This window comes from Aplysia californica, unplaced genomic scaffold (genome assembly GCF_000002075.1).
Source record: "Aplysia californica isolate F4 #8 unplaced genomic scaffold, AplCal3.0 scaffold00373, whole genome shotgun sequence".
Classification (NCBI taxonomy): domain Eukaryota; kingdom Metazoa; phylum Mollusca; class Gastropoda; order Aplysiida; family Aplysiidae; genus Aplysia; species Aplysia californica.
Genome location: NW_004797643.1, coordinates 462,316 through 473,785, shown reverse-complemented (window position 1 = coordinate 473,785; position 11,470 = coordinate 462,316). Strand labels below are relative to the sequence as shown.

At 36.9% G+C, this 11,470-nt stretch overlaps 2 protein-coding genes across 2 annotated transcripts in view; one reads left to right on the top strand and one right to left on the bottom strand.

Annotated features, from left to right (window-relative positions):
* Window positions 1-526: 526 nt before the first annotated feature.
* Window positions 527-9,649, top strand: LOC101857127 (dynein light chain roadblock-type 2; the record flags this gene model as incomplete). Its single annotated transcript, XM_013085431.2, is given in 3 exon segments — window positions 527-605; window positions 2,010-2,177; window positions 4,371-9,649. Coding segments are annotated over 3 exon segments (282 nt in total), but the record flags the coding sequence as incomplete, so codon positions are not given.
* A 1,267-nt stretch (window positions 9,650-10,916) lies between these two features.
* Window positions 10,917-11,470, bottom strand: part of LOC101856909 (proton-coupled amino acid transporter 1) — a gene marked incomplete in the record, with an annotated part of 25,360 nt that continues 24,806 nt past the window's right edge. The window contains 1 exon segment of the mRNA XM_005103478.3: window positions 10,917-11,188. Within this exon segment, the coding sequence (XP_005103535.3) occupies window positions 10,950-11,188 (239 nt within the window).

The window sequence follows — 11,470 nt, the reverse complement described above, 5'->3', positions numbered from 1 at the left end:
ATCTTTCTTCTTGGATTTTGTCTCCATCAGATTAAGTCGTTTATGCGACTTTTATTGTTATTGTATGACATGAAGATACACATTTTTATTTGCAATTTTGTATTTATTTGCATTATTTGTGCGAGTTATATTGAAATGTAACGCTAGTGGTTTGATGAAGTCACTGATAGGTCCTATTTTTTTTACTTTCCCTCTGTTGTTTCTGTCTGTCTATGGTTCTTTTTCTCAGCACTGAATGATAATTTTATTATGTCGATTTTTTTCTCTTTACTTAAATAGCTCAAATTGATATGAAAGCACACGTTTTTATTTGTGTGTATTTGCAATGAACGTTCATTTGCTATGGTTGGTTATTTAATCTTAATTTACTGGGGTACTTGAGAATGTGATTGTTTTTTCCCAAACTCCTTATTATATAGGATTTGAAAGAAAACTATTTTGTTTTTCACGTAAATTCAAAGGCTAAATTTAATTTGATATTTTTATAAACTCAGTTGGGTTTATTTTTTGTTTGCACTCATTTCAGTCTCAAGAAATTGATGAGATTATCAAGAGACTTCAAACTCACAAAGGAGTCATTGGAATCATAATTGTCAACAGTGATGGTAAGTTTCTGATCTTTCGGTGTGTATGGGATCACACAGTGATAAATTGAAGCTAATGATGAACTCCTTGACTGGTGTACCTATCTTACGGCCTTGAGATAGGTAATGTTTCTCCTAGTGTTCACTTTCATATGACTATATGTAGTTGCCAAACTAATCTCAAGTTTTGTGCAGTCCTAAGCTGTAGTAACTGGATAAGACCCTTTGCCCTGGTTGGCAGCTGGCCTAGGCAATCTGACAGAGCATGGTCTGCAGTTCTGGCAGCTTCTGCAGCTTGATGATGATGTTTGTGTGATTTTGAAAGTTTTGGTCTCACTTTTGGTGGTCATTTCTTTGCACTTACTAAATTTAATAATATTGTTTTTCAGGCTTCCGTTGGCCTAAGTACCCATATGTACTGTTATTATGCAGAAGTTCTTTGCTCATTTTATTATACATTGGCATAGCTCAGTGGGTGGTTAGCAGGTGCTCTGGTGTGGTTTGCTCCTTCTTTCGTATCGAACATCTATCGTCTTTATCTCCCCTCCTTCTTTTTTGTGTTTGTTACTCCCTTGTAACACCTCTAATCTTCACCACTTATATGACCTTATTGTGTTACAAGTGCTGTAAAACCTTACCAAAAAAAAAAGTTGATCTCGTGCATTATCATCTAAGGAAATAAAAATTGACCCCTATGCAGCAGAAACATTAATATTATATAATTGTAATTATAGATCACATTCATGTAGCACATATCAATATCAGTGCTGGGATTTGGGAAGTAAACTCTATATGTATGTACTTTACATCTTATTAAAAAGACAGACTGTGAACATTTCAAGACATTCTTAGCTCTTAATCTAATAGTGACCAGGGCCTTCGCTATCATCTGGTTTGGTAAGATGGCACCTCGTACTATCATCCTCCCAGCCTAAATGCAGATGCGATAAAATGATGTGGAAAGGAAGATCTTTAGTACTTTAGCTTCTGTAATTGATTTTGTCTCAATGAAAACATGTGTCAGTTTCTGTCCTTATAGCCATGCTGTTTTAGTACAAAGTCTGCTCAAAGCATGCCACGACCACTTTTAGACTCTTCGTTGCATTTCTTGTAAAGTTGCTTGTATTACCCAGCATTCTTGTCAGAAGTATTGGGTGGTATTACGGCAAAGAGATTTTGTGCTTCAGTCCATCAGAGTGACTAGGTATTGTCTATTTATTCTATTGCATGTACAGTGTTCCATGCACATAGCGAACAGAGTTTGAGGTTCCCAATTTTTGGGCATACGTTGTATTCTTTGTTTGACACTCCTACACAGCGAATTACAGACATTATGAAAAGAATTCTGCCTCCAACTGACTTCGATATGTGCATGCTAGATTGTATTTTGTAATGTCAATGAACACCATTATATCCATCTTCCAGGTATTCCACTGAAGTCCACGCTCGACAATGCAACTTCAATCCACTATGCCAGCCAGATTCACAGCCTTACGTCCAAGGCTAGAGCGGTTATTAAGGAAATTGACTCGCTAAACGACCTGCGCTTCTTAAGGGTTCGATCCAAAAAACATGAAATCCTTGTTGCTCCAGGTATATTTCCCATACTTGAAGTTTTATAACTTTAGAATATTTTAGAGACATGGTTTAAGAATATAAATATTGATGCATGTATCTTTGAAATGAGCTTTATGAAAACTAGTAAATGAAAATTACCAACTGCCGTATAATAATTATATTTGTTGCCTTTCTTGTTTTATTTGCTGATAATTTTTTTCTTTTTTTTTTGGTAAACAATTTTTCTTGAAGTTCTAAATGCAACCTGATATACTGTGTTGTAAAGTTTTGTAGTTAGAGAAATATTGTAGTCCAGATTTTCTGTGAATGAAGTGTGGAGGCCTATTAGGTGCTCATGTGACATTACTTGCATATCAAATTTTTGAAGAACTCAGCTTGGGGAACTGTGCCAGTGGATTGTTGGTAGGTGCTCAGGTGTATTTTGCTCATTCTTTCCTGTCAAACAACTATTGTCTTTATCTCGCCTCCATCTCTTTTTTTTTCAACAACATATTTTAATCAGCCCTAGGGCAGTCCTAAGAATACAACCCCCTCCAGTTGGGACCTCAGAAGTAATTGGTTTATTTTCTTCATTTTGATCAGTCCTGCCTAAGATAGCCAGATGTCTTATACTAGGTACAAGAAACTAAATTTTCAAAGTAGTTGTATGCCAAATTTATCAGTTCCATTTGAAAGGCCTATATCCACTGAGCATTTTGGTACCATTCTTTAACCTCTCAGTCAATTTTTAAGAAAATGGTAGTTGTTTAAAATTTGATCAAATTTGTTAAAGTCAGTCACTGGCTGCAACCCCATGTTTGACAGATAATAAAGTCGGCTCTATACTGTAGTGTACCCCGCGTGCGGGGTCACATGCTTTCTGAGTCTCGCAGAAGGATTGATAAAAAATAATTCCAGACTGATTACTATATTTTAATAGAAAAGAAGCTGGTCTTTTATTAGATATATTTTTAAAGCCGGTATTTGACATATTATGGGTAAAAAATTATCTTTAAACATTTTGACAGTATTTTTAAAAGCTTTCTATTTAGACGCCAAAGGCAAAACACATACCACGGGAAAGCCCGTTTAAAGCTCTACAGTTCTCCGCCAATGAAAAGACGGTATTTAATCATTCCTCGTTCCGCGAAGCATTTGAATGCACCCGTGTCAATTTTTCAACCGGCCGACCAAGCATTCCGACGGCGAGGGGCTTCGCTTTCGTCGGCAATTCTCCAGCTCCTACTAATCGGACATAAAAACAATTTACACCATTGTAACGAGGAAAAGCTGAACTTTTACAAGGTGTACGGCACTTGGTGTTTTATAGCGAAAGAGCAAAGAAATAGCGATCGGAATTACCCCGATTTCACCGATACCACGCGGTCGGAAGGCCGCGAGTGCCCGCGAGGCCGTGTTTACGCTACCTACTTATACTGCCACTTTTCCCCTCGACAATGCGTGGCCGTCTTACGCAGGTTCGACTGTATGTTGATATTTATATGAATTTGTGGTCCCAAAGACCTTTGAACTGCGCACTAGTCATCATCTCATTTCGCCCTCCCGAAAAAAATTCGTCTACAAGCCAAAAATAATCCGTAGCAAATGAGTTAAGAAGCATTTTACCGAAATTCACATTCTGAATGTCAAAAAAAGTTGGATAAAATACATAATGTAGGTACAGTTGTTAAGGGAAAGTTTTTTGCTCTTTTCAGAAAAATTTTGCTTTTTGGGTTTAGTACATTTGAACAGCTTACCTATGATATCTATATTATATTGTATATAGGCCTATACATGATCAGAGTTTGTTTACCCCCCAGGGGCGGTGCGACTGACTGAAGTGTCTTTAGACCATTCCCAAAGGGGGACATTTCTCGTTCATGCACAGTAGAATTGTAAATGGGCTGATTCATCAATGTCATGCTCATAACTGTGCCTGATCTACAACAGGGAACTGCTGCTTTTTCTTTCCTAATCCTTACTATTGTCCTTTTTCCTCTACTTCTTTTGTATGTTTGTCACTCTTGTGACCGCTATTTCCGGGGTGCCTTGATAGTCGAAGCAGACTTTGTGCTGTTGAAGCTAGAGAGGTGAGCAGAGTAAGTCTGATTCCCTGTAAGGACTTCTCTGTTGACATCCACCCCTTGGCACCCATATGACCTTATGCAGTTGCGAGCACCGTAAAACCTACTAAAACTAAACTAAGAGTTTGCTTTGTCTGCTCCACAGATCACGACTACTTCATGATTGTGATACAGAACTGAGGCTGACGACAATCCTCCCATCTCTGCTGGCTAATCAACAATTGTATGGATTTTGGAAGTTGTGTGTGTACCTGTACTTTGCTCTTTTGTTTTGATGTAGAAATGTTATTGTTATTGATGAGGCCAGGTGAATTTTGTCATACACAGGCACTTGCTCATCAACGAAGCTGATCACGGTTAATGTATTGTACATGGTTGAAGTCCAATATTGTTTTTAGCGCACTGAATTGTATACATGTAGCTGGTCTATATCTCATGTAAGAAAGTTGTGAACACTTAAACTGCATGAATATTTGAAATACATAATGGGCAGCTTTTGGCATTTGTAAATTTTTCAGTGGAAACTCTCCATATAGGTGGATGCTAAATTTCCTTTTACAGAAATGATTGTTCGCCACCAAGAGTCATATTTTTTAAACATATAACATATATATCTGTTTGCTCACTATGAGAAAGTCAATTGTTTATTCAGTTCTATGGGAAAAATACTGATGTTCTGTCTGGTGTCTTGTGTTTATGAAGTCTTTGGCATTGTGGTGAAATCAAGCGCTCGTCAAAATAATGGACTTGAAGAAGTCAACTTATTTCCCACCCACTAGGCAATTTTTTTCATTTTTCTTTTTTTTTTTTTAATTTTGGTTCAACACCTTTTATGTCAATTTGAAAACTAATTTCTTTTTATTATTTTACTGAAAAATGTTGGTCAAGACACAAAAAATGTAAATTTGCAGTTTTCACTGACACTCAAGCTTCGGAAGTGGCCAAACTTTGGCAACTGTTTTCTTGCAAATGTTACCTCTGACACCAGGTGATCCCTACCTCTTTCTATTGCAAATATCTCGACTAATATTCAAGATAGCTGGGTGTATTTTTCATCAAAAGTAAGACAAATGAACAGGCTTTAAGGTAATTTCAATAACTCCTTATGCCCAAAGATTGACGAGCTCCTGATTTCTCTATGTCGTGACACAAAATGTAAAGTCCTGTGAATGGAGTTCACGGCCATGCCTGCTTCACTGTGATATATATGACATGATTCGACTTTGCTGTGAGCCTGTGAGGTGTGTTGTATTGTTCGTTGTAATAAACTTCAGTTGTAGCCTGTGTTGATTCAGGAAGTTTATCGGGCTTTGTTTAAAATTCGCCATGAACTGCAGAAATGTGAGCCAAATACTCAAGATCACTAATGCAACCTGGTTCTTGTTTTCTATTGGTGAAAGACAGCATTTCCTTTTAGTAATATATGCACAACTGTACCTCTAATTCATGTAGTTTTTATGCCTGTATTTTTTTTAGTGGCATATTTTAGAGTGTCATGGTTTACAACTTCTTTTTTTAGACAAAACTGTCTCATTTACATTTCTCTTCTAGTAATACCAGTACATGTAATATTATGGTGTTGGTCACACATATCACGCTTTCAATTCCTTCAAAAATTTTGCTGATATTAACAGGTCACGATTAGAGTCAGTATCGTTTAACCGCTGGTGGTTTATTGTCTTTTCATATTTCTGTAAGTTCCTGTCACATTTTGAAACTTCCCGTGTCTATTTCAATTCATGTATGGGTGAAAGGGTGCATTTTGAAAATTAATACGTCACTTCTAGTTCAATAAGGATGTGTGTGTGTGAGAATAACATCATGTCAGCAACGCTTTGTTTTAAGAAGATACAGGAAAGTAATAGGTTGTGGATTTTACTCTATAGAGATGTGTGGCATATTTACTCTCAACACTCTTTGCTAAGTTATTCTTATTCATAATTCTTCCGACTGCTAGGTGGCATCTTGGGACATATACCCAGTATGGCATTTCTTATGAATTTTCAGTACCATTGAATGTAGAGATAACCTAATTCTGTTGTTTTTTTTATCTTTTACGTGTTGACAGAGGTGTGTATCAGAAAATACATTTTCATAGTTAACAACCAGCATGTAAAAAAAAAATCTAGTACATATTTGGGGGTGTGAGCAAGAAAGTCTGTTTTACTTGAAGGACTAGTGTTGCTCCTCATGGATTTGCCAGTGGTGTAAAAAATTCTGAACTTTCAAGACTGGATTTGTGAATATTAATTTGAGTGAAGCTGATAGGTCAACCATAGGTTGCTTCTGATACCATAGTTAACTATTGAGCACGAATTTATTGAAAGGAGAAATGTGTGTGAAGGGTTTAGGGAGAGCTGCATGGCCATTGCTCCACATCTTGACCCCACAGTTTCGGTAAAGTCTGGTTTGGTTTTGAAAGACTGGCAGCTATACATTAATAATAATAACTTTTTTGTGGTTGTCTGCTGGTAGCAGCTATACAAGCCATAATATAATATGCTGGGCAAGAGAAAATAAGCTTCATCACTAAGTCTTATATAATGACTTATTGTGTTGCAAGTGATGTAAAACTGTTGCCAAAACTTTCTTTAAAAAAATAGAAAAGTGGCTTCATTTCTGAATGTTATATAGACATGGGGAGTCATTCAAGAATTTGACTGGGTGTTGAAAATTGGAAAAAATATAATTGTTAAGATGAATAGTTAGTTGACATAAGGTACACCTATATAAGAGAAAGAGGAAGTTCTAATCAAATCTCTTTTGAGTACCTTACAGCCTCATTGGCTGCTGGCATCTGTTTTAGCCTGAGCTGGCTGTGATCTCATGTCAAAATGTTGTATTGTGTTGTAAAAAAAAAATCATAAACCAAGGTAAAATATTAAGGGCTATTTTTTCTTCTTTATGTTGATTTTTCTTCAGGAAATTTTTTCAAAAACAACATTCCAAATTTTCTTGCCTACGTTACAAAATGTCTTGAGGTTATTGATACTTTTGTTTTGTTTTTTTATTGTGTCAAATACACTTGTGCTTAGAATTCCATTGACTCTTCTTTATGAGAGAATTAATCCACGGGGGGGGTTCTGGTTTTTTTGTGGTTTTTTTGTCCCCTGCAGTCCTGTTATTTTTATTTTTTAAATTATTCTTTTTTTTGACTCAAAGGTCACATAAATGAAAAAGTTTTTTCTTTGTCCATCAATTCAAACATTATGAAACATTGTAAATTTTGTCATGAATGAAGACATGAAGAAAAACTTCCCCAACATACGAAGAAAAAGTCTTGTTCACATACTCCTAATAATCCATGTTTATACTTCCTTTTTTTGTTCAAAGTTTCTCAGGTAGCTAAATAACATGGTAAGATGCATAATCTTCCGCACAATTTGTACATTTGTTTATGTTAGGAGAGTTATGGCATAATCTTGAATCATTCTTTTGTGGACTTAAGTACTTCATGTTTATGAATAGGACCTTTTTGTTAATGACATTCAGATGTTCCAAACATTTCTATGCATTTGTTTACCTCTGGGTTTTTTCTATTTTATCTGTGGTGTATTATTCTTACCCTGATGCTAATCTGAGAATACGTCTCACTACATTCGCATTCACCGTGTGTGATAGTCAGACAGGTTCAGTGTTAGTTTTAGCTTTCTTATGCTCAGGCTTTTAGTTTGTAGGGCATTTTTTTTTGTGGACGCTTAGACCGAGCAGAGGGTCTATAGTGGGGCTGTTCCAGCTGTGGTCTATTGCTTTAGACGGAGTAGAGGGACCATAGTTTTCATGCCCAGGCTCAGGCAGGATACTTTTTGTCTCTCTACTCTGTATATGTTGAGTACCTCTGCTTTGTGTGTGTAGAGAGAACCTTTTGCTTGCCGCTGATTTTGTGTCATGGCGACTCGGCCGTCACTTCTGTGGTGTAGTGGTTAGATGCTTTGCTGTTATGCGCAGGAGACGTGAGTTCGACTTCCAAATGGGGAGAATTTTAATTGATTTTTTCAGTCTTTGCGCTGGGAGGTTGTATCTTTCTCAACCCGGGTTAGCCCTGACAGGCAGGATCGGAAGCCTTCCTCCTAAATAATGTAAATTCTGTTGATAGAGGCATAACACACTTGCAATTTTTTTTCTAAATTGTTTGCCACTAATTTGGTTTTATCGTGACTGTTGTCATTTATGGTCAAGAATTGTTCTACAATACTGAGAGTTGAGTCTTCGATTTAAAAAATATATATTTATGAAAATATGCCGAAAAATTGTTGCCATAAGATTTAGTCCTAGTCTACAAAATTTGTACAATGCTACAAATTTTTTTGTCTCGGGTAATCTTTAAATTTCAGGTTATTATACAATAGAGATGCCTTTTGAAATATCGAACTTTGCCGCTGATGAAATAAAGAGTGAAGGAATATTTTTTTTTTTGAGTGTGGAAATATATATATATAATATATTTACAATGGATTGTACAATATTTAACCTTTGCTGTTGTTTCTAAGGCTTTTAGCAGTATTACCTCTTGGTTTCGGTGATGTTGGCATATTTTCTTGTTCTGCGTAATGCCCATTGTGCAATCTAGTTTACAGCTTATATATTTGCAATCAGATATATATATGGCAAGGGCTATTTGATCCTTTTTTTTTTACTTATGAGAACTAATATGTCTCACTGTGAAAGTGTTTATTGTCTACATACAGATAGCCGATAAAACTCTGTTCAAACATATCCTGAATGGAAACGTCCCAAGTCATCATTCTAGTTCAAATGACAATACTGTTACTTTGCTGTGGTTGTGGGTTGTCTGGCCATGGACTAATAACCGATTTATTTTTCAATGTACGTGTTCCAACTTTATGAAAATACATGTTCATGTTCCTGAGATTATGTAGTGTTTGATTTCCCCCAGATATTTTTACATGTCTTGTTCGTGTGTTCTTCAGGCTGTCTGTGAGTGATTATGAAAGTGTGTCTACATTATATCCCAGTGTGCTTTAGTTCTTTTTGTGCTTTTATCTTGGCCATTAGTGACTTGTCGGGTAACTGGCTTTTCTTTAACAGAAAACCTGAGCTCTCTGTGTTCCATCACTGTCCCTCTGTCCTTTGGGTTTTTCTTACATCATCTTGCTTTATCCTACCTCTGTAAAACAATTTCAGTTACTGTGTTGATGTGCGTATCTTAACTTACACACAGCAAAAGTTCTACCAACCTGTGTGTTCGACCATTTTTTTGCTTCACCCTGAAATCCCTCTTCACCTATTTATTTTATTGTTGTAATAATAGATTTAAGAAAAGTGACTGTTTCCTGTTGTTTGAGAAATGTTTGTTCGTGTGTGTCTATGTGTGAGTTTGTTTTAGTTGGAGAGGGGGGGAGTTTTCTGGTTTGGTTTCCTGATCATGCTGCATTTATTAATAACACATAATTTGACGATTTACCACCTATTAGTTGGTTCTTACTTTCCTTTTTGTTATGTTGTGTTAGTTTAGCATTATCTTTCTGTCTCTCTGTTCATGCAGGAGGTTGTGGTTGGTTGGTTGGTGGATGCGCTGGTGTGGTTTGCTCCTTCTTACCTATCAAACATCTATTGTCCTTATCTCTCCTCCTTCTTCTTTGTCTATGTTACTCTCTTGTAACACATCTATTCTTCAGCACTTATATGACCTCATTATGTTGCAAGTGCCGTAAAACTCTTACGAATAATGAAACATGCAGACGGTTGTAGGTGGTTGGTGGGTGCTCTGTCTTGGTTTGTGCCTTCTTTCCTATCAGACTTCTCAGGACTTCTATTGTCCGTATCACTCCTACTTCCTTTCTTTGGATGTTGCTCTCTTGTAATACCTAATCGAATTGTGTTTCAAGTGCTGTAAAACTCTTTACTAAAACTTAACTTTCTAAGGACAAAATTCTTTGTCCTTTAAAAAGAAAATGTTTTGTGATTCTATGGCAGTGGGTGGTTGGCGGGTGCTCTGGTGTGGTTTGCTCCTTCTTTGCTATAAAAAATGTATCGTCTCTATCTCCCTTCCTTCTTTTTTGTGTTTGTTACTCTCTTGTAACACCTCTAATCTTCGGCACTTTTATGACCTTATTGTGTTGCAAGTGCCGTAAAACTCTTACTAAAACAAAAACGATGCTATGGTATTGCCTGATGCACTCTGGTATTTGTGGTGTAGCCGTTGAGCACTTCGCTGTCGCACTTAAAAGAATCGAGTTCAATTTCTGAGTGCGGAGAATTTGTATTGAAAGTCATATCTTGGTCTTTCTGCTAGAATATTGTATTCCACCCAGCCTGGGCTGACCCTGACAGGCAGGAGGGAAAAATCCGTCTCCTAAAGGATCTAAATTGTGTTGATGGGAGTGTAAAAACACCTTTTTTTTAAAAAATATCAGAGGAACAGGCATTGTACAGTGAACTTACTACAATAATGTCCCAAGCTCAGACAAGCCATAATGGGTGGTTGGCGGGGTGGTTGCTCTGGTGCGGTTTGCTCTTTCTTTCCCGTCGAACATCTATCGTCCTTATTTCTTCGCCTTTTTTGCGTTTGCTACTCTCTTGTAATACCTCTAGTCTTTGACTCCTGTATGACCTTTTTTTTTTTTTGCAAGTGCTGTAGAAACCTTTCTAAAAACTAACAAGACGACAATCCGTAATCAAACCCATCATCATCATCATTTAAAAAAAAATAAGATAAAAGAATCCAGGTCACACACATATCCTTTTAAAAAAGAAAACTTGTTCAGAAAGCGAGGATGATGTCCCTTATACTCGTATACGTCCCCGTAAAAAAGGCCAGCACGCCGAAGACTAAGATCGCACAGTCCTTCACGAGCACAAGTTTTGGCACACCTCCCTCATCCTTGCTCAGGATCAACATCTCGGCCACAGGAGGGAAAATGAACACGATGAAAACCACGGTGAAGGATCCACACAGAGACATGGCCAGCTCCACGTTTGGGATGAGGGCCGCCACAAGGTCTGAGAACAGGTGAAGAATTTTAAAAATAATGATAATAATTGACAATAATAACAATACTAATGATAACTACACATTGTATTAATAATAATATCAACAATGACAATCATATATACCGGTATGGTTTACAGTAGCCCTCGATCCCGAAGGGAGAAAGGCAAGTTCTGTTCGCTTTACAAAATACAATAGTAACACATGAACAGTACATTGTGTTCCGACTATCTATTTATCCCCCCCTCCCTTTCTCTCTCTCTCTCTCTCTCTCTCTCTCTCTCTCTCTCACC